Source organism: Convolutriloba macropyga, chromosome 3 (assembly GCF_964194025.1).
Source record: "Convolutriloba macropyga chromosome 3, txConMacr16.3, whole genome shotgun sequence".
In the NCBI taxonomy this organism is placed as follows: Eukaryota; Metazoa; Xenacoelomorpha; order Acoela; family Convolutidae; genus Convolutriloba; species Convolutriloba macropyga.
Window position 1 is genome coordinate 53,016,328 of NC_134470.1, and position 24,226 is coordinate 53,040,553.

The 24,226-nt window shown below is 35.6% G+C and overlaps 1 protein-coding gene across 1 annotated transcript in view; it reads left to right on the forward strand.

Moving 5' to 3' along the window:
* The first annotated feature begins 1,265 nt into the window (after positions 1–1,265).
* LOC142336660 (uncharacterized) overlaps positions 1,266–24,226 on the forward strand; it is a 100,255-nt gene continuing 77,294 nt past the window's right edge. Inside the window, exons 1-5 of the mRNA XM_075385570.1 lie at positions 1,266–1,283; positions 3,487–3,662; positions 10,838–10,946; positions 21,900–21,959; positions 22,936–23,077. Of these exons, the coding sequence (XP_075241685.1) occupies positions 1,266–1,283; positions 3,487–3,662; positions 10,838–10,946; positions 21,900–21,959; positions 22,936–23,077 (505 nt within the window). The remainder of the gene's footprint in view (positions 1,284–3,486; positions 3,663–10,837; positions 10,947–21,899; positions 21,960–22,935; positions 23,078–24,226) is intronic.

Here is a 24,226-nt window from a genome sequence, read left to right on the forward strand (position 1 = left end):
CGTACGGCTTTTGAAAGCAATTTTTTGCAACTTTATAAGTTACGAGGCTTGTTTGGGATATTTCACTAATTGTTGACTGATTCGGATAAGGTTTTTAAAGTTTCTGGTAATTATTATGAGTTTTATGGGAATTTTGAGGTTTCTCATCTAATTTTCTGAATTTTAGGCTAATTATAGCAATTTTTCGCCTATTATTTTCTTTTAGAGCTTTAAGTGGGATTTGATTAGACGAATATTACTCCAAAAGCTTTTAGATGTGAAGTGATAACATATTTGTTGGTATTAAATGTTTTTTTACTTATGAAAAATGAGAAGCAATCGAGAAATTTTCTAATAATTTTTTAAATTTTTTTACACTTTTTTCTCTTACCTTAGACATAGTTCTTAGCCTATTATGACTTGCCTTTTCTACTGCGAGCATGTCAATACAATAAATTCTTCAATGAATATTTTTGGCTTCATATGCCCTTGTAACGTTAAAAATTTCATTAACTGTTTTTGTTTTTTTTTAATCAAGTAGTTTTTAATTGCCTTTTGTATTCTTTTTCCATTTTTTATTGCATTTAGCGAGGTCTAATGTTCCATTTCCATATTCTATTCTTTTTGCTGCCTTCCGACTGAATTGATTTTAATTTTGATTTGTTTTTGGTAAAGATAATTGAGTAATTTCAGGCAATTTATGGCCGATTTTTGTCTATTTTTGAGTTTTTCCTTCCTCAGCTGCGTTTAATATCTCATCGAGGCTTTGTAAAAAAGTTTTTGCATATGTTCTATTTGCAACGGAACGATTTTCAACATTTTAATGTCGAGAATTGTTGCTAGTTTTTGAAAAAAAACTTTATTTTTGAAGGCTTGTCTAAAATTTTTGTCATTTTTCGAATTTTTCCAACCTCAGGGGCCGGAAAAATTCCATTTTTGTTTGCTAATCTGTTTCTGCATATTTTTTTGGGCGATGAAGTTGTTTTCAACAATTTAATTTCACGAATTTTTGCAATTTTTCGATAAAATTTGAAATTTTTTTTAATGTTTCTTAGTTTTTTGGTCCAGTTTTTAGTTTTTCGAACTTTCGAAATACAGTCAGATGATAATATTTCGTTTTTGAACCTGATTTGATGTCTAATCAAGTTCAAAAACCGCAGACAAGTAGTTCTAATAGATTTTTAAATCGTAGAAAGGCAACAGAAAGTGCAATGTCACCAGGGTCCTATTACTTGTCTTGATGCTTGATATCGAGTATATACATGTTCCTTGTGGGGAGACTTGCAATGTCTCTGTCAGCAACGGTAACAAGGGTTGGATACGACATCAAACAATTTTTGTTAAAAAGATATTCTCATTGATGCCAGGAATTCACCTAGTTTAACCTATGGTGGTTTAGTAATTAATGCCCCGGAGTTTGACATTGATTTGAGTTTTTGTATGTACCGTGCATCGTATAATATCTGGAAAATTGCTCATTCAGCTAGATTAGATGATGCAACTTTGATTGCAGAAGAATCAAGGTTGATTCTGACTTGATATCCAACTGAAACTTGGACTTGTCGTGTCATTCTGATGAACCAGTAGTTTACACTACCAGGATCTTTGAATTCCAAATTTAAGTTGGAAAAAGAAATATTTATTGTTGAAGGTCGACAGCTGAAAGCTGGGGAGCAAAAATTTTTTCAATTTAATGCTAGATTCAACTGACGAAGCTTGAACGTTCGCTATCGATGGGGGGATGGTGTATAACGGAAAACACCTACGGGTTCAGTAGTATTTGGCTCGGTAGCAATTACCGGAGAAATAGTGATAGGAAAGTTGATTGCTTCCTCAGACAAAACAACAACGCCATTGTCGCTTGTAATGAAGGATCGTATGGGTCAGAATACATCATGTATGTTTCCTGGCACAGATTTAATACACGATTCAGTGGCGTATCTACCACCTTTTATGGGTAATGTGAACTGAAATCTTATTTCTTGTTTAATGAAGATTATACAGATGTCCTCATAAGATCTAGAGAAGCGGAATGCATTAGCGGCGAAACCACCGAGTGATCAAACTCCAGAGTGTTTTACGTAGAGGTACTCAACATTACCCTAACGGTGAAAACAACAATATACACGGGCGTGTATTTGGTATTTGAACAAACCAAACAGAACCTTCCAACAGTAGATTTTAACGTTGATGAACATCGAAATCTGGTTTATGGAACTCATGTTTAATTTGCGCTTGTAAATGTTGAATTTTCGAGACAACGGATTGTCAGATTCATGAAACAGGAGATTTGTAAAACGAGACAAATAATCCTATTCTCATTAATAGCCCTCGCTTCTTATCTAGACAATCCCAATTTCTTTGGGACAGGTTCTAAGGTGAGATTTCATTCAGAAAAAGCTGGTGCAGTGTTATATGTACAAATATTTTCTCAAGTTGCAGTAAATGTAGCTGACTTTCTTTATTGCACTGAGGAAGTACTTGTGATTATAGATATTTTAACCAAAATAAAATTCGTGAATCTCATCACTCAAAAAGCTTTTTCTAATTCTACACTAACATCTTGTGATCTGAGGGTGTTTTGTCATTTAGACTTTGCTGACAATCTGCCTTCCCTGCACACGGCGGGATTGTTTTCGTATGAAAATTTACAAAAAATGCAAGAGCACGCGTTTTGAGATTTTCAAGAAAGAAAATCGGTGGTGGAGAGCTATACCTAGATGCTGGTAACAAATATTCACATCCTGGCTTAAGTCATTTCAATCCCAACTTCAGAGCGGAATTGGTTGTCTTACCAACATGGAGATGCTTAGAAGGTTTGGAAAACTTAGCTGGGCATGAGCTCCCTTAATTTGGGCGTGAGCTCCCTGTAGTCTAGAACTCGACTTCTGAAAAGACTTTAAAATTCTAGTGGGGGTCTTTACTGACTATAGATAAACGCTCCAGTATCACAGAGAATCAAAATTAATCCTTTAAATACTGTAAAAAGCAAACCTTTTCAATACCGTGAAGAGCGATGACAGAAAAAAGGCTGAGCCAATGAGAGCCAAATGAGGGTTGGACAAACGTCTGGAGTTTAAAAAGGCCGACAATCTTACTATATTAAGCAAATTGACGCATCAATTCAATAACTGGCTAATTTTTTCAATGTTCCCAAAATTCTTTGATATTCAGTGGAAATTCATTTTCTAAAACTTTTCCTACAGGAAAAAACAAAAGCTGACAATTCAAAAGAAAACAAACATCATGAAATTGCCAGGGCTTTCAAAACTTACTTCTGAACAGTTGGACCAAAACTTGCCAAAAGACCAAAACTTGCCAAAAGTATATTGAAGGTTATTTTTTCACCCTTAAAGTTGTATATGTAAAGTATAATGCGTGTTCATACCTCTTGTAAGGCTATAAAAACAAATGTCAAAGCGGAACGTCTACTACTTCGTTCACATGTGGTTAATGAAACCGAATGTTTTATTCAGAAATATAACTACCATAGTTTTGTGTTTTCAGAAACGCAACGAAGTATGTCCTCGACTGCCTACAGAGTGGGTGACTGACATTGACATAGGAGTGAACAACCCTCAGCCTAAGGTCGTCAACCAACACAAGCTGTACAAAGAAACTGAACTCAAGTTGTTCAAACCTGTCGCCAAATCATTCACGGGTGGAGCAGCCCCTATCAATTTGTAAGCATTAAGTTTCGATACTGTCTTGTAATTCATTTTTTGGAAGAAAAAAATGCTACAGACCCCCTGAACCCTTTGTAATTTATCATCGCTATTCACGGTATATGCAATCAGAACTAATTAGTTGCTCTCAGTTGAGACTCTTTGCATATAACTCAGTCATTGTGGTCTTTGCACCTTATTGAGTCGTTTTGTGGAGTTGATTTCATTTTCGAGTAACTTATTTCATCCCGCCTGACCTTTTAATTTGGGCGTGAGCTCCCTGTAGTCTAGAACTCGACTTCTGAAAAGACTTTAAAATTCTAGTGGGGGTCTTTACTGACTATAGATAAACGCTCCAGTATCACAGAGAATCAAAGTTAATCCTTTAAATACTGTAAAAAGCAAACCTTTTCAATACCGTGAAGAGCGATGACAGAAAAAAGGCTGAGCCAATGAGAGCCAAATGAGGGTTTGACAAACGTCTGGAGTTTAAAATGGCCGACAATCTTACTATATTAAGCAAATTGACGCATCAATTCAATAACTGGCTAATTTTTTCAATGTTCCCAAAATTCTTTGATATTCAGTGGAAATTCATTTTTTAAAACCTTTCCAGGAAAAAACTTTTGTTCACAGGAAAAAACAAAAGCTGACAATTCAAAAGAAAACAAACATCATGAAATTGCCAGTGCCTTCAAAACTTATTTCTGAACAGTTGGACCAAAACTCGCCAAAAGACTCGAAATTATAGATTTTATTGAAGCTGCAATAATAATTTAATTCAGATGGAAGAAAATATAAACAATTATTACAGAACATTAGTTCAATTCACCACTTGGGACACCATACAAGTTAAAAGACTCATCAAGAGGTGCCCCAAAAAATCTATCAAATGCATGTGCTAAAGTGTTTGCGCAGAAGTAAAGGATCTAAATTGCTTGTCTGTTGCACAGAAAAACTTAACCCCACGCCATTCAAACTTGCAAAAAAGATTTCCTCGGCATAAAATTCTGGCAACAGATAATTTTAGCATTTATATAGCTGAATTTTGTACTTTAGTAAAGTTATCGACAGTTTGTTCATAGCCACAAAGCTGGGGCTATTATTGAATTGCTCTTGGTTTTTCTAATTTGAAAGAATTTGAATTGTATTGAGGCGCTGTATTTCTTACAACTCACAACTTACAAGAGGAGTATTGGAGAAGTGTCTTTTTTAATCATTTGTTTGTTTGAACTTGAAGCAAGAAATTAAACGCGTGAAAAAATTTAGAGTGGTTTGTTGCGCTGAAAAAAACTGTCAAGTGGAGTGAAAAGAAAGTGTTTTTTTTTTTCAATTCGTTGTTCTCGTTAGAGCGAGAATTGGAGGTGTGAAAAAAAAAATTTGTGTAATCGAGGGAAAATTTTTGTTCACGTACGGCTTTTGAAAGCAATTTTTTGCAACTTTATAAGTTACGAGGCTTGTTTGGGATATTTCACTAATTGTTGACTGATTCGGATAAGGTTTTTAAAGTTTCTGGTAATTATTATGAGTTTTATGGGAATTTTGAGGTTTCTCATCTAATTTTCTGAATTTTAGGCTAATTATAGCAATTTTTCGCCTATTATTTTCTTTTAGAGCTTTAAGTGGGATTTGATTAGACGAATATTACTCCAAAAGCTTTTAGATGTGAAGTGATAACATATTTGTTGGTATTAAATGTTTTTTTACTTATGAAAAATGAGAAGCAATCGAGAAATTTTCTAATAATTTTTTAAATTTTTTTACACTTTTTTCTCCTACCTTAGACATAGTTCTTAGCCTATTATGACTTGCCTTTTCTACTGCGAGCATGTCAATACAATAAATTCTTCAATGAATATTTTTGGCTTCATATGCCCTTGTAACGTTAAAAATTTCATTAACTGTTTTTGTTTTTTGTTTAATCAAGTAGTTTTTAATTGCCTTTTGTATTCTTTTTCCATTTTTTATTGCATTTAGCGAGGTCTAATGTTCCATTTCCATATTCTATTCTTTTTGCTGCCTTCCGACTGAATTGATTTTAATTTTGATTTGTTTTTGGTAAAGATAATTGAGTAATTTCAGGCAATTTATGGCCGATTTTTGTCTATTTTTGAGTTTTTCCTTCCTCAGCTGCGTTTAATATCTCATCGAGGCTTTGTAAAAAAGTTTTTGCATATGTTCTATTTGCAACGGAACGATTTTCAACATTTTAATGTCGAGAATTGTTGCTAGTTTTTGAAAAAAAACTTTATTTTTGAAGGCTTGTCTAAAATTTTTGTCATTTTTCGAATTTTTCCAACCTCAGGGGCCGGAAAAATTCCATTTTTGTTTGCTAATCTGTTTCTGCATATTTTTTTGGGCGATGAAGTTGTTTTCAACAATTTAATTTCACGAATTTTTGCAATTTTTCGATAAAATTTGAAATTTTTTTTAATGTTTCTTAGTTTTTTGGTCCAGTTTTTAGTTTTTCGAACTTTATGCGTCTCATTTTTTAAGTTTTTTAACTCGGTGGATGGATAGCTTCTGGAGGCAAAAAAATGGTTCTGATGAAAATATTATCAAAAATCTTAGCAACATTTCATTGAAAATTGCATTTGTTTTCAATATTTCTTTTATTTTAGTCATTTTCTAAGTTTGTCAATCGATATGGGGAAACAAAACCTTTATAGATATTGCAGATAGGTTACTGGAAAAACTCCAGTGAAAAAATGTGGTTAAAAACTCCTTAATATTGAGAAATCAAGAATAATTCTTTAAAATTCCCCATTTTCTTTTTATTAAAGTATTTGTCATATTTCTCAATTTTTGCTAATTTTAGTGGTCAGCAAAGCTCTTTCATAACTTGTGCTTGGGTTAGTGGGTATATTTAATTCGATGAAATCTGGCTGTCAGTGTATAAGCCTCAACAGTTTTTCCAATGGTTATATTTTTGTTTAAATTGTTTCATTTTTGTTTCTCAACTTTTGAGAATGTTTTTGCTTTTGTCTGGCGTAGTTCAACCGATCTGCTTTTAATGTACAATAGTTCTAGATTTTTCATTCAAACTTTCGGATCGTTTTTCAGAACATGTCGTCAAGCTTTTTTAATACGACTGTTTGACGTCACAATCACTTCAAATCTTCGTTTTGTTTAATCGTTCATGCAATTTCAATTACATGCGTTACGTCATTTTTCAATCTAAATGCAGATAGTTTTTTGCTCATTTGCATCTTTAAGTTTCTGATCACATCTGACTTACCTCGCTCTCCAAAAAGGCTTCCTCAATCTGAAATTGATTTTTTTCACTCTAACTCAAAATGATGCGGTCAAGTGTGTGCCTCTCACTGTAAGTGAAGCGTTTTTACGAGCAACTAATAGAAGCAGCAGTAATTTAAACAGATTGCTAGAACTAAAAAATATCTAATTATTTCTTGCATTTTGTAATCTTCTTCCATTTTCTATAACATTTGGGGAGTCCTAATGTTCAGTTTTCTTGTTCTAGTCTTTTTGTCGCCTTATGATTGAGTTTTGTTTTAATTGTGAGATGTTTTTGGTGAATATAATTGAGTAATTTTAGGGAAAACATTGAACAATTTTTGTCCATTTTTATTTTTTTCAAGTTTTTGTTGTCACTTTGTTAGTTTTTTTGATCCTAAGCGGCGTTTGAAACCTCCTCCAGGCTTTGTAAATAAGTGTTTGCATAGTTTCTAGTTGCGACGGAACGGTTTTCAACAATTTAACGTCGAGAATTACAGCTACTTTGTGAAAAAAAAAATTTTTTTAAGGTCTTTCTAAAATTTTTGCCATTTTTCGATTTTTGCGAACCTCAGGGGCCGGAAAATTTCCTCCTTTGTCTGATAATATGTTTTTGCATATTTTTTTGGGGCAATGAAATTGTTTTCAACAATTTAATATTACAAATTTTTGCAATTTTTTGACAAAAAGTGAAATTTTTTCAAATTTTCTGAAATTTTTTTCATCCAGTTTTTAGTTTATCGATCTTTATGCGTCTCATTTTTTATATCTTACAACTGGGTTAATGGATAGCCTCTGGAGACAATAAAATAGTTCTGATGAAAATATTATAAAAAAGTTTGCGATTGTTTTCAAAATTTCTATACTTTTAGTCATTTTCTAAGTTTATCAAGCAATACGGGGAAACGATTTTTTTTAGGTATTGCAGATAAGTTACTAGAGAAACTCCAGTGAAAAAATGTGGTTTTAGACCCTTTAATATTGCAAACTGAAGAACATTTCTTTAAATTTTCCAATTTTCATTTTTTAAAGTTTTTGTCATATTTCTCAATTTTATAAAATTTTGGTGGCCAGTAAAGCTTTTTCATAACTTTTGCTTGGGTTAGTGCGTATATTTTAATCGATAAAATCTGGCCCTCAGTGTATGAGCCTCAGCAGTTTTTGCAATGATTATAATTTTGTTTAGTTTGTTTCCTTTTTGTTTCTCAACTTTTAATATTATTTTTTTTTGGCTGGCGTTGTTCAACTGATCTGCTTGTCAGGTACAGTAGTTCTAAGTTTTTAATTCTGTTTTTTGGATTGTATTTTAGGACTTGTCGTCAAAATTTGTGTTACGAATGTTTGACTTTACGATCACTTAAAGTTTGCTTTTTGTTCATTCGTTGAAGCAATTTCAATTACATGCGTGACGTTATTTTTCAGTCTGAATGGAGATAGTTTTTTTGTTCATTTGCATGTTCAAATTTTTGGTCACACCTGACTTACCTCGGTCTCAAAAATGACTTCCTTAACCTGAAATTGATTTTTTTTCTGACTCAAAATGATGAGGTCAAAATGTGGTTTTGAACTCTGTAAAATTGCGAAATCAAGAATATTTCTTTAAATTTTCCCATTTTCATTATTTTAAAAATTTGTCATTTTTCTCAATTTTGCTAATTTTGGTGGCCAATAAAGCTCCTTCATAACTTTTGCATGGGTTAGTGGGTATATTATCGATGAAATCTGACCGTCAATGTATAAGTCTCAACAGTTTTTGCGATGATATTTTTGTTTAGTTTGCTTCATTTTTGTTTCTCATATTTTGAGATTGTTTTTCTTTTTGGCTGGCGTTGTTCAACTGACCTGCTTGTCAGGTACAGAAGTTATAAGTTTTCCATGCAAATTTTTGGATTGTATTTCAGGACTTGTCGTCAAGGTTTTTGTTACGACTGTTTGACTTTACGATCACTTCAAATCTGCTTTTTGTTTATTCGTTCAAGCAATTTCAATTACATGCGTGACGTCATTTTTCAGACTGAATGGAGATAGTTTTTTGTTCATTTGCGTGTTTAAATTTTTGTCACACCCTACTTAACTCCAGCTGTTTTTATTTTCGTATGCTAATTGCTTCTCTTCCCAATGTTCTCTACAATTGATCCCTCAGCCGAATAGGCCAAAAATAAGAGCGTGTTTTTATTGAAACAAACACGCTTGCACCCTTAACTAACTTTCTTTAGTTATTTGAGATCTGAGAAAATGTTTACCAGGGTTCACCACTTTCATCTAACGATAAGTTTCAATAATTTATTAGTTTATGGAATAAGAGGACTTTCTCTAAATATGCTGAAACAAAGTTTTATTGACTGAGAGGAAAGAAATCGTACCAAATGAAAATGAGTTTATTCAGGTTGAAGCTACTTGGCGTTCGAAACAGATGTGTACTTGGCCCACTATTAATTTTGATGTTCTCCGAAAAGCTTTCTGATTATGGCTATATTTGTGGTAATTAACTGCTCTCGAACGAAGATTGAAGCAATAATTTTAAACGCAGTGGCCTTTTGACGACTGGAAGAGGAGTATTGAGATTCTTCTGATTTTTTTTTAGCTGACGCCAGTTTGTCTGTCTTAGAACATTAAACTCTGTTTTTCAACATTGTACTTTAACAATAGCGTAGCTATTAAGATAAAGTACTTAGGAACTGCTGGTAAAATTCAAGGTGTATTTTGATCTCATTAAGGTCCTCCTGCCTTTCTAAGTTAACTCTTCTTACCCTCCCCCATTTACCCCACCCCCACCTATCTACACTCCAACACCTACCTACCTACACCCCAACACCTACCTACCTACCACCCATCTCACCTGCCGACCCCCCTCCCACCTACCGATCCCCGACCACTCACCGCCAACCTACCTACCCCCCAACCCACATTCCTAAACAAATTTGTAGTTTCTAACTAAAAATTGCTTTGTTTGTATTGTTTCATATTTTTTTATATTTTAATTGAAATAATTGAGTTTTTGGATGTTTTATGTTTGTGCCCCCCCAGCTTAGTTGAATATTATTTGCACCCCCAACAACACGTGAAATATTTTTACATACTGTTTTACTATTTAATGGCACGTGCTCTGTAATGGGGTGTGCATGAAGTACTGGGAGGCACAAACGGTAAAGATCCGAGTTTTTATTGCACGACTCTTCGAGTCGCATGGTTTTATGCCTGCAAAATTTTTATGGCTATAAAATTTTCGCTCGACCGATTTGACTTTTCCAGTGATTTTAGTGTCCTTGACTTTTGCGTTTTGAGTGATTTAAACTTCGCTCTTATTCAAAATTGTAAGCAGCTGAACTCAAGTGGCGGCAGATCACTACTAAATCTTAACTGAAAATTGCGCCAATATTGGTGTCATTTTTTTTCACTTTAAATCTTTTAGTGGTTATAATGGTAAAAGATAACCTCTAATGACGTCATTTGAACCCCTTTGGCCATTATAGTTAAGAGTTCAGAGATCCCAATGATCGCGACATTTATTCCAGAACAGTAGCAGAATTACTACAAAACTTTTTAATTTGATCAATTGAGAAATGTTTGTCATTAAATGTTTGGAACTCAAAGTTAAAGCTTTCATGGTTGTACAGGGTTGATGTTTAAGGCTAGAATTACTGTCGTTCTTGTCAGAATATGCATCAGTATGGCATTTTTCGCTGAGACTAGAAAACGACACTAAAAACGTACTTTAAATAGTTCTGCCAAAAAGTCTGGCCTACTCCAGAGTGTGGTGCGCTGACAACCGCCTTTGATCAATCAGACTTTCATCCCCTACAGATGTCAAAACCTTTTAACTTCAAGCAGACTCAACGTGACCACCTCTTTGGTCCTGTGAAAATGGTCCGATCAGTTGTGTTTCTTTAGTTATTGCCATCTCAGCTGGGTGCATAACTTAAACAGAAAAATAGTTGATTAATATTTATTATTCACAGGGTTAAGTCGCTCTTCGATGGTGATCAGTTGTCCTCTATCTGGTCAGTATTGCCCAGAAGTGACAAATTGAAGAAGGTGACATCAGATGCAGACTGCAGGGCTCTACAGGTAAGGATATTGAGTCTTTTCCGTCTATGTCCCTAGTCGTGAGAGCTTGCCTACTCTGCAAGTTCTCAATTTGAAACCCAGGAAGTTGTCGCTGTGATACTGTTAACAAGAAAATTTTTTCACGATCTTAAGTAATTTTTCATTTTTAATCGTGTAACATATGAGTTTCTGACAAATGTCTTGAGATTTTGCAACGATTTGTTGAAACGTTGTAAGACATTTTATCATGTTTGATCCCATAAAAGTTTTTAGTTTTTATTCCATAAAAAGATTTCACATTAAATACAAAAAATCTGCCTGACAAAAAATTTTATTGTGAATAATCTTATTAAAACAGAAGTCAGAAAAGTAATATACTCAAAAGTTAAAATAGTAACGTGCCATCCAAGCTACCGTTTGCAGCACTTTAGCTGTATCTCCGAAAAATTGCCGAAAAGCTGTTGTTGCAACTTTTCAATGGCAGATTGATCTTAACCCAACTAATTATTGATTTAGCCCCACTATGGGCTCTATAAGAAGAAGTCCATTAGCGCTGAGCAACAAGGTGGTTCAACATAACAACTAACTGCAGGTAAATCCTTTAGACATATAACTTATGCAAGTTTTCAGCAGTTGTCCTTAAATTTTTGTGCGTGTCATACGGGATGGATATTATCATCAGAATGTCCATTACCGTATTTTAGTTCAGATTTAATCTTTTCATCCAATTCAAGGGCAGTTGATCTTAATTCAGTTCCTCATGTATCATTTGATTATTTTTTGATGATTATTCAACCAGGTAGACAGGAGACTGTCTGTTCATACTATAAACAAACTTCTAATTCCTTTTTAAACTGTTATTAAGCCCATAATTTGATAATTTCCTTTTGATCTAATTTTCATTATTCTGTTTTCATTCATCTCATTTGCATCTCTGTAAATCAGTTGCAATTTAAAGTTTGTCAACTGCTTTTCAATTAGCAAGCTTGATTAGCAAGCAATTTTCATGCCTTTCGCGCCGCGAATGCTCAGTTCATAACTCGGAATTCAGCCAGTGAATACTAAGTTGGCAATCGCATAGCAATTGCCTTAGTTAGTTGGTAAAGATACAATTGCTACTCATTTGACTAGTCACAGAGTAATTGAGTACAACATGGCGCAGTCGGCAGTCGACTCTCGCACGAATCTTCTCCACATCGACGCGTTCTGGCAGAAAACTACTATCACACCACCACTTTCGTGGTTTAAATGGACGCAACAATGGAAATTGGCATTGCTGGCTAAAGAGAGGATTCAATTGGAAACTTTGTTTAATGGACCACTTCCAACGGTTACATACCCACCTGAACCACTATATAAAGAACTCGTGGACAATCTTACTGAACGGGAAAGAAAAATCCGCAACCAACAATTAAAGGTAACTTGGCAAAATAGATGCAGTAAGATACATGAAATTGGTTTTTTGTGCTGGGATAAACCTTGGTAAAATTGCGAACAAAAAGCTGCATCTCTCCTCTACCAATGTATTGGAAAAGTAGGTCGTCGCATCTTTAAAAGCAATCACCCCCACTTCGAAATCGAAAAAGTGCCGTTAAAGGAACTTTGGCGAGTGATGAAGGATTCATTCATAAAAGCTAGAAACATACCCTATGATCGTTTTGTTTTCTTCTCTTTTAGACGACAAAAAGGGGAATCAGTGGAAAATTTCTATGGACGTCTCATTGAACGAGCACAAAATTGTAGTTTGGGGGATGAAAAAACAACTCTTATTAGAGATTCTTTCATACTCAACATGCAAGATCACGACACTCAAAGAGAACTCTTGAAAGAGGCAGGATCGCCTGCCAAAGCTCTTGAATTTGCAATGCAAATGGAAATGGAGGCGCAAAATCAACAGAAAAACCAAAATATGAATACTAACGCTCAATCTGTCAACATTTTCAACAATTTTCAAGGACGCAATTGGAATGCGAGTTACCAGTAGCCACGAAAGACTTCACTCGCTATCCAACTTTCCCTCAAAACTAACAATATACAAGCATTTGCGCTATTTGTGGTCAGCGCTGGAGTCATAACCACCGCCAAATTTTCCCCACAAATCGTAAGAAATGCAATAATTGTGAAATTATAAGACATTTGGCAAAAAAGAGTGTGGCGAACCTAAAAAATCAGAAACTCGAACGTCAAAACTTCCACGAGCAAATATCGATCAGATCGAAACAAATACCACTAAAAGCGACTGTCAATTATATAACAAGTTATCAACAACTCCACAATCAAGTCTATGATTCTAGCTACGATAGTGACTCTGATGACTATGTGGCAGCTATCTCCAGTGATACTGCAAACCAATTACAACTCCTCAATGCAAAAATTCTTTATTGAAACATCTTGGCAAACTCGATGATTGACTCAAGCAATGTATGCAGTCTCATCACAAAAACTTTCGCAAACAGAATCCTCAAAACTACACCACTTGCAAGATGGATTACTACGAAACAGGACAAAGATCTCGAAACATTCATTTTCGAATGAACCAATCAAAGTTTCAGGAAAACTTTCAACAACAGTCACATACAATGATTGGACCTGTGAAGAGGCTTGCTTAACAGTTGTGTAGGACGGACACAAACTAATTATTGGGAAAGATCTTTTCAACAGTCATGGCCTGGCAGTGGTACAACAACAAACAAAAAGGGCAAATGTTTAAACAATAATGATAATTATACATGTAAAATTAAACAAACAATCGCGTGGCAATTTACACGCCTAGTCTCAAGAATTGGCCTCTCAAAGACTCTCAGCAAAGCCTCAAAAAGGTCGTCGCGTTCCGAATAATCTACAACCTGGAGTTACAATCGAATTAGATCGTCTACAAAAAAGAAGGACATATTGAAACATTCTCTAGCTGCTCTAACGAACACTTTATATCACCGATAGGAATCACAGTAAAGAAAGATCAATCTATAAAATTAGCATTAGGTTATAAACTATGTCCAACTATGTTATCCAACTATGCTGGGCAAACAAGCCGGCCTGCTACCACAAGGATAACAGAACATCAAAAGAAGGATTCACTGGTGGGTCAACATCTGGTTGAATGTCGTGGCGCCACGAATGACATTGAATGGAAATTTGTGGACGCCTGTCGGATAGTAGAAAAACTAATGATTATCGAAGCTTTATATATATATCAGCAAGCTGAAGCCGGCACTAAACACACGCGATGAATATAGGGGGAGGGAACTCACGCTAAAATATTAGTTCAAATCATAATTTTGACTAGATGAGAATACATAGGACAAAAAACATTTTGTGCATGACAAAACGAAATTTGCAAAACCTCCATAAGAGGGATACTTATGGTTAGGGCAAATTCGGAATAACCCTAAAAATACAAGAACATGGCCGCAATCGAAAAATCCGGAATAGGAATGTTTTTAAATAAATTGATAACAGATGTAAATACGAGTTGTTAATAGGCTAAATATTGTATATAGGGAAAAATTTTCGATTGTTTTTGAAGAATAGTTCCTTGAATTGTTTTAATTGTCATCTCAGACAAATGTAAATACAGATTCATTTTATCTTTTAACAATTTGTAAAACAGTTTTAACCTGACGATGAACGTAAAGTTCGAAAACGTTTGTTTTAAATATTGGAAGTAAATTTAATTTGACAAATTGGTTTCCTTTACATTAGGTTATAAAGTTTTTAAAAAATTAATTCACAAAAAAAATATCAAATGCCCAACATCGAAACGTTAATAGATTCAATTTCACACCACCTTACAAACACACAAAACGGTCAACCAGCCTATTTTTTAACAATAGATCTCAAATATGCCTATAGTCAAAAACAATTGCATAAAGACACCGCAAAACACTGTAACTTCAATATCATTTGTGGAGAATCCACCGGCACCTATAGATTTAAGACTGGATTTTACGATCTTACTGACATGCCAGCTGAATTTCAAAAAGCAATGGACTATATACTTGTAGGCCTTCAAAACACCTATTGATTCCTTGGCGATACTGTTATTGTTAGCACAGGATCAGAATCCGATCACCTTTGTTATGTTACTAAATGCCTTAAAAAACTAGACGATGACAACTTGAGATTTAATTGTCAAAAATGCCATTTCGTAAAAACGGTAATTGAACGGCTTGGGTACAAATTTACCCAAACTGGTATATCACCACTTGAAAATAAAACGGCTGCTATATTAGCAATACCACCACCATCAACATTTAAACGCCCAATATCTTTCCTTGGGTCAGTACACTATATAAGTAAATTCATATCAAATCTAGCACAGCTTTGCCTCCCCCTTAGATCATTTCCAAAAAAATCCGCTAAATTTCTGGACTGAAGAACATACGAAACATTTCAACATTATAAACGGAAAAATTGCTGCAAGTACCGAAAATAGCCATTATAATCCCAAACTGGATGTTCGTGTAAAATGTGGTGCTTCCCGTTCTGGATTGGGTGCTGCCCTCGAACAAAACACTACTGATGGGTGGAGACCTATAGAATTTGAATCACGATATCTTAATCCTACAGAAGAACGAAACAGTGTCAATGAACTTGAATTATTGGGAGTCGTTTGGTCAATCGACTACTTTAAATACTACCTCTACGGAAAGGACTTCACTCTAATAACAGAGCATCGCGCTTTACTATCAAACCTAAAGGAACATAGATCCAACAAGTCCTACAATAGTCCTTTTTCTAGATGGACCGACCGTCTATTTCCCTATGATTTCACGATTGAACATATGCCTGGAGCAAAAATGGTCTTGTAGACTACATCTCTAGAAATCTTTTTGCCAAAGCTAAGAAAGTTTCGTCCTACGATGCACATTTTGTGTTGGTGACGATATCCAATTTTCGGCATTCGTTTAAAAACCTAATCAAACAAAAATTACAAACAGTACAAAAATTAGATGGTATATTCACCCTTACAAAAATCAAGTAGGTTAATCGCACCGCAAACACCTAATTTAATTCATGGCAATTCGCAAGTTCGGATTACAGCAATTACACCACAATCATTATCTCTTAATACTTCATTACCAATCCCATCGCAATTGGCACAGAATAAATCTATTAGTCCCCACTTAAAAACGCCAATCGCGTCACAAATATCTTTCAAAATTCAAAACCACAATTTGCACTAAATAAACCGCCATTGCATAAATCACATTTCATTAACAAGTTCGCTGCATCTCCGCTGCAAAAGTCAGAAACTAAAGAATAGGAAAAATCTGAACAATTAAACCCAATAAAGCCCATATTTGATACCAACTCAAATATTCACCACAAATTTCTCAAATTAGGCGCGACAGTACAAAATCCCAACTATAAATACAACCAATTCAAAAAAATTTCGCTTTTTGCCCGAAATCGATTCAGTATTCATCATTCAAAAAATCACTCCATAAACGCTATCTCCAGTATGCCGAGAATTAAATCAACCAAACCAACACCCACAAAAGCCCGAGTCACCTTCTCGGATAATTCACCCTCCAACACGACACCAGCAACAAAACCTCGTCCAATATAGAAACAACGCATTCTACGAGTGCCATAAACACCACGGAGGATCTCAAAATGACTGATACGATCAACAGGATCTTCAGCAAAAAATTGTTGGCGATCTTGACCGGAAAAAATGCCACCTTGAAAGAGGTACGAGATTGCGTTATTCGCAATGACGAGGAACGATTGAAGGATATCAGCCCCTATATCCATTCATACAGGCGGGACATGAATGTGAAACATGGATGCATGTACATCGATGAGCGTATAGCAATACCCAAAACCATCAAAGACGCTGTGCTGGAGGACATTCACTCCACACACCCCGGGAGTTTTGCTATGCTATCACTAGCGCAAATCATTTGGAGGCCATATATCCATCGAGATATAGAAGCTATGCCAGTGAGTGCAAAGCTTGCACGGAAATTGGTAAGATTTTAAAACCAGTGATTCTGCATAGCAAATGGTCACCTTTACATAAATGTATTGAACCGAACGACGCAATCCAAATAGACTGTGGTGGACCTTCTGTTAATGAAAAGGGTGTAGAACAATTTTTCCTTACAAGCGTTGATCGATCTCAAAATACCCCACAGTAGAAAAAGTAAATAACGCATCTAGCACGAAGGTAATTAAATTTCTTAATACATATATATATATATATATATATATATATATAAATATATGTATATATATATATATATATATATATATATATATATATATATTTATAATCACCGAGTACCCAGAACAATCAGATTAGATCAAACTAAATGTTTGACAGGCAAAAAGTTTGAAACATTTTGTGGTTCTGAAAATAATATTGAACCAGTATATGCACCTGCAAATGACCATAGAGCAATAGGTTTAGTCGAACGTCTCATTCAAACTTTAGAACGTTAATTATCATGCATGAAAGCACATCTAAATAAAATCTTGAATCTTGAACATTCAATACATGCAATTATAGAACGCTTAAGGCTATTTAGACAAAAAACAACAAAAATTTCACAATTTGAAGCACACTTTGGTAGACGTTGTAATACACCAATTTCAAATACCACCACTAAATCGAGTAATAAAAATTTAAGTTATAATAAAATAATTAAATATCGTTTAGACAAAGATACCGTCCCAGGAAGATTGTATCTCACGGATGAGCTGTGGGCAGGTACAGGCATGTGCTCCCATGTAGAAATCGAGAAAGTTATATGCGCTGCAAAGGCCCGAGCTCACGATGAGCAACAAAATCGAAAAGATGAAGAGTCAAGGCTCGTTTGGTCTGAAGGTATCTCCAGACCTATCCCGCGAAGCGAAGGAGCATACAGGTCAAGATTGGACAAAATACATGCAGCGCACAGACAAAAAAAAAGACCTTGATGGTTTATACGAAGTCCTGGCCCCAATATATTGACAGACGACCAAAAAAAATTCAAGAAAAGACGTTGGAGCAGAAAATAATTAACCATAAAAAGGATCTAGTGAGAAAAGACTTAGGGAGCAAGAAGATTAAGCGCAACCACAAGCAACCTAACAACGTCAGTATTGTATCTTCTGGACGATCTTGCATTTCAACCTCCAGTAATGTCGCTCACGCTTCGAAGATGAGAATCCCCAAATGAAACCCCAAGCACGTTGAGGCATTCCAGAACCGGCCAGATTTGACACAAATTCCGCATTTCAGTCCACCAGTACCAATTGTGGCTCCACCTACACAACCCGCGCTAGCAGGACCATCTGCGCAGCAAATAACCCCCATTTTGCGGAAAGAAAAGCGAACCATTCAAGTCAGCGACACGTCTGACTCCGATAAATCCTTATTAAGAAGGAGTAAACTGCGACAAGTAAACAAGCGACTTAAGACGCAGAAAAAAGCCCCCCCAGTCTTAATCCATTGTGCAAAACATTCAGTATGCGGAAGGATATTCAACAAAACTTCCAATTTCGGATACAACCTTCTTTTGTGTTTCGTCTTCGAGAAATCCAAATGAAAGATGGACAGTAGATCCAAACCCAAATTTTCCACGCGAAATGATTGTATTAGAGGCGGAAGAATGTTTAGATAATTCTGAATAAACTCTCAAAAAACTCTTTAAAGTCGGTATTTTACTTTATTGTTTAGTATTTTTCTATTATATAACCGGTGAATAATTACTAATTTTCTGATTTTATTTATTAAATTTTTTTTTCTCCAACAGGGGGAAATATAATTAAACTGCTACGTCCTTTTTAAAGTGTGAACAAGCCCATAATTTGTTAATTTCCTTTTGATCTAATTTTCATCATTTTTAGTTTTCATTCATCTCATTTGCAACTCTGCAAATCAGTTGCAATTTAAATTTAGCAACTGCTTTTCAATTAGCAAGCGAATGCTCAGTTCATAATTCGGAATTCAACCAGTGAAAACTGAGTTTGCAATCGCATCTCAATTGCCTTTGTTAGTGGGTAAAGATACAATTGCTACTCAATCAATTGACTAGTCACAGAGTAATTGAGTACAACAGTGCGCATAATATTTTGCGGAAAGATTTGAAAAACGGGCTTCAAAAGTAACGATGATTATAGTTCATCTTCTTACAATTCTACAGGTTGTTGCTTAAGCTGAAGGTGTGAAGATGAAATTTACTCAAATAGGCCAATATGCTATCTTCAGGCATCTTCGTTGCAATCCAAAATCCTCCTTTCATAAATTTTGTACTTGTCGCGGTTCTTACATAGCTTTAGAAGTCCCTGGACCCTCGAATTTTAGCGCTGAATCACATCATTTCAAGACTGTAATTTTTCTCTGAGCACCACTACATCTGATCATAACTTCGTCTTTTTAAGTCTGATCATAACAAAAAAATCAAGGTAGTCTGAATTTAATTTGAAATTAATCTGAATTTAATCTTAATTTCAAATGCTATCTATAATCTGAGAAATTGTCCATGTACGAGAACCTACAGCTGAGAAATAGTTCATATACAAGTGCCGAAGGCTGAGAAATAACTATTTACGAGTACCTGCGGTTGCGAAATAGTCCACGCACAAGCACCTGCGGCTGAAGGAAGCAACTGCTCAAGGGAATGGACCTTCGGATGAAGTGCTATCCAGAGGACCACACCTGCAGCTGAAAAACCGTCCGATGAACAGAGCATTCAACTGAGAAAAAATTGCACTCCGTTAGACTTTACCTGTTTGAAAGAAATAAAAAATGGAACTCAAAGATTGCGAAACCAGAAAAAAATACACGATTAGAGTTTGAAGAGTTTTTTTTATTTAAATTCAAATATTTAAACTGAAATAAAAAACTCTTCCAACTCTAATCGTGAATTTTTTCTGGTTTCGCAATCTTTGAGTTCCATTTTCTATTTCTTTCAAACAGGTAAAGTCTAACGGACTGCACTTTTTTTCTCTAAGTGAGCTGGAAATGATTCGAATCAGAGCTACAATTGAGCTTCTTGAACTTCATTTACAAATTTAATATATATTAAGTTTATAAATGAAGTTCAAGCAGCTCAATTGTAGCTCTGATTCGAATCATTTCCAGCTCACTTAGAGAAAAAACTGCACTCCGTTAGACTTTACCTGTTGTGTAGCTCTGAGTCGAATCATTTTCAGCTCACTTTGGAAAACACATGGAACAGGATTAAAGATTACTCATGAAGGGAAGAAGAGGGGGTGAGTTTGAGGAGGAGAGTGGGTTGACAGCAGGGACCGCTCCTCCCACCAAAGAAAGCTCATAAAACATTGAATAAATAGTTTAACTATAATGCAAATTAAATACCGTTAGACCTCATTTTGTCGTTTCAAGGCTAAGCAATGTCATTGTGAAAACAATTCTTTAATTTGTATTGAATAAAAGCTTAAATTTAAGTGGGGTATTTCACTGCAAATTTGATATAAATTGCTAGAACATAATTAGAAGCTTTGGATAATAAAATAAATCTATGAAACGAAAACTTAACGATTAACGCTGGTCGAATTTCTCTCAAACGACCGGCGAGTGGTATGCATTGCTGGTAGCCAGCTGAGGATTGGGGGTGCTAGCATTAGATGGTGGTGACCGGCGTGTGTGTGGGAGGGGCAGGGTTGCGAGGGATGGATGAGAGGGGATTAAAATCAACAGCTGAAGTAGGGCGTTGAGGAGGAGGGGAGGGGGGGGGGTGGTAAGCGGGGGACTGAGGAGCGTCACACTATTAAGATCAAGAAACACGTTTAGTACAGTTTCAATTAGCCTAAATCATGTTTTGGTGAACTTTGTCATCACTTAAGCTCGGACTTAGTTATAGATCTATGTCTAAGTCAGAGCTTAATTGATGACAAAAGTTACCAAACCATGATTTATGCTCATTGAATATCTACCTGTGGAAAACAATAGGAAAAATTGGTTTATTATATTTAAGAGACTATTTAAAAGCGTCTATTTGTCACGGAACGTTGATTGTTCTAGATCTTTTTAAAATTCGCTAATGATTTCATTTGGGACCTTCATTAACTATATGGTCTTGCTGCAGGTGGTAGCGTATTAGCCATCAAAAAGCACCAATGAAGTTTATTTGGAATTTGATTAATCCTTTTTTTTGCTGGCACTAGAATGTGTAATTACTACAATATATTGCGATCTATTGAATTTCTTTGAACATCCGGATGAGCATGTCACAGATTAGTTAAAACATTTGGATGGAATTTACCCTAGTTGGAAAAAAAGTACAATGTATCGTCTTACAAGAATTTCTTCCAAAATCTTTGTTGCGAGATCTTACAAGACAAACTTTTTCTTGCAAGAATCTTTGAAGATCTTATAAGATAAATTTTGCCCTCGACTAGGGTAGGAATTGAATAGGAATTTTTGTTTTTGTAAAATTGAAAATCTTGGGTTCAGAAAAACACAGCTAAATAGGTCTAGGGCTTCAAGAGTTGTTGTCATTTATTGTAAAATTTTTGTAAAATGAGTAACACCGATGATGTGCAGTTATTTATTTGCAACATATTCATTTTTAAACTAAGTTATGTGTATAGAGAATCGAGCTCTGATATGAAAAGCTCTGAAAGTTGAGATTTTTCTTGGAGTTTTTAAGGACCGGGAAATGTTTAATCATTATTATGTACTGTTTTAGTCCATGCAGCCTGTTTTGACTTCCTGTCCCTTGTAAGCTGATATAAGATTTCACACTATAATTTTTTTGCGGATCAGCTTTTTTTAATCGTGTACGATTCGTTGAAAACTGTTATATCCCGTTAGCATATTGATAAGGTAATGATAGCGGCTGATAGGACATATTCTGTAAGAATTGTTCATAATTTAAACGATAAAATGTTGCGAATCATTTGGGTTATCTCTGATTCTTTCGGAACTATTAATGCATTTATAGCTATTTTGGTTTGGTCTCAGTAGTTTCGCAAGGAAGATTTCGAGAACTCGGGAAATTGGTTTGCGTGTTTCAGGAATGCATACATAAACTTGACGTCACAAAATCTGACGCAGACATTCTCAACGCAATTGCGGTAAGCGTTCTGGTGGCCGCCGTATTGACCGACAGCGCGTTTAGCCGACAACCAAAAAATCAGAAATTTAGCCGACAATTTAAGCAAAATGAGCGATAAAATTTGATCTGAAGCTGTGATTGCCCAATTTAAAACATTTTGTGAAGCGGACAAATATACCGCAGTTTGTTATCAACTAGCATAACGAAGGTCAATCAGTGGTCGCAACATCATCCCCCCTCCCCCGTCGGGGGGGGGGGGGGTGGTCTTGCGGCCACGGAGAGGCCGAGTGGAGCGCCACCCATATGCACACCAAAGTTAATGGTCCACCAAACTACTGATTCGATCTTTTCAACAATTGCCCCCCCCCCCCCCTTAGTACCTAGTAGAGAATCGCCACCCCTTCTGTGCTATACTTTACCACAATATTACTTGGCCTACACTTTGGATGGCCGAATATTAGTTTAAGCGCAATTGCGGACCGCTGTTCACGGCCATGCCTCCCACGCGCTGTGGGATGTAATCCGGAAATCGCGGGTCGGTTATCGCGGCGAAGCCGCGACGCGCGCGCACCGACCCGCCAGTCGGAAATTCTTTTCGCTTTGTATTCCGTTTCGGCTAGTTGCCATACCACGGTGTATTTTATTTTATTCCATTTAACATAGTATGTGCATGTGTGGAAAGTTATTAGTCGTCTCTGATTGGTTAATAAATAGCTCGCTTAAATTCTATTCAAGAATAGCCCCCCCTTTTTGCAGGGGGGGGGGGCAATTGTTGAAAAGATCCTACTGAATTTATGAATCAATGAGATTTTTTTGACAAATTATGATAAAACTGTCGGCTAAATTTCTCATTTTTTCCTTGTCGGCTAAGCGCCCTGGTGGCCAACTTTCCTAGCACCAAGTGTTCTACCTTGGAAATTCCAGGCAGTACAAACCGCTGTAATCAGTACGAAAACATGCATTAAAAAATTTTAGTTCATTTTCTAATTTAACAGACTTTGCGCGGCTTGCACGTTGAGAGTGCCCAAGTGACCTCTAAATTGACCAGCTGTATGAAAAGATCCTCAGCTGATGCGAGTTCAAGCAATGTTGCAGATACTGTGCAGACGGCCGCCGCTTTCACCCTGCTTTCATACGGTATGTTTCATACGGGGATGCAAAATATAGTAGTATCAAAATGTGGCAGAAGCCGAAGAGTTGATTTACTTGAAAATGGCGATGACACTTGACTCATCGTGTAGCTCATTAAAAGCCCGCATCCTCGAGATCCCTTGCAAAACTTTGCCCCGTCATAAGTTTTGTTCTATTTCCCTATTTTATTACACATTTCTTTGCCTGTTTTTCTTTGCCTCCCCACGGAAAAATTTCATGGAAACTGAACTAGAATAAGAAAAATGGCTCAAAACGCCTTTTTTTAGTGGAACATGGTGACAAATTTTGCCAGCATATTCCGCATTTTGTGTTTTGGAAATTGAGAGTTTGAGACGTGAATATGATGGCAAAGTTTGTCACCGTTTTCCAAAATTAAGCATAAGAGCATTTTTTGGTAATTTAAATGTATCTAATTAGTGTTGATATTGATAAAGTCGCAATAATCCATCATCAGAGCCAGTTGTAATTACCGCCTAGATCCGATAATATAACTTCGGATAACTATAAAAATGTTTTTCTATTAGCCGTGGGATATTTCTCAGCTTAATCAAAGTATGAATGTTTTTCATCACTCTTCGAGTCTGAAAAACATTCATACAAAAACAAATACAAACAGTCTGCTCGACCCTCCCATTTCCCTAAATTAATAATCAAGGCTTTAGTAAAATAATTTTTGATCACTTTCCATACAGAAGCATTTTCCAGAAAATAATAGTTACTGATGACTTTTCATACAGAGGGATTTTTCTGTAATTGAATGCTACCGATCGTTTTTCGTTGGGAGAGATTTTTAAGAATTTATTAAAACAAGGACTCATTCTTCACCAAATGAACGCCCAGAAAACAATAGTCTACTGTTTTGCTGGCCTATTTATTAGCCTATACCGTTTTGCCAGTTTTGGTGAACAATGACTCATTCTTCGCCAAATGAACGCCCAGAATACATTAGTTTATACTGTTTTACCAGTTTCACAAGCCAGTTGGCTCTGAAAATTTTACGAATTGTTTTTGCTCTTTCATCTAAAAATTATAATTAAGTTTTTTACATTTTAACATACATAAAAACTTTTTAACTGATTTAACTCCTGATATGGAAACTACTCGTTTAATTTATCTGCTTGAGGTTGTTTTGTT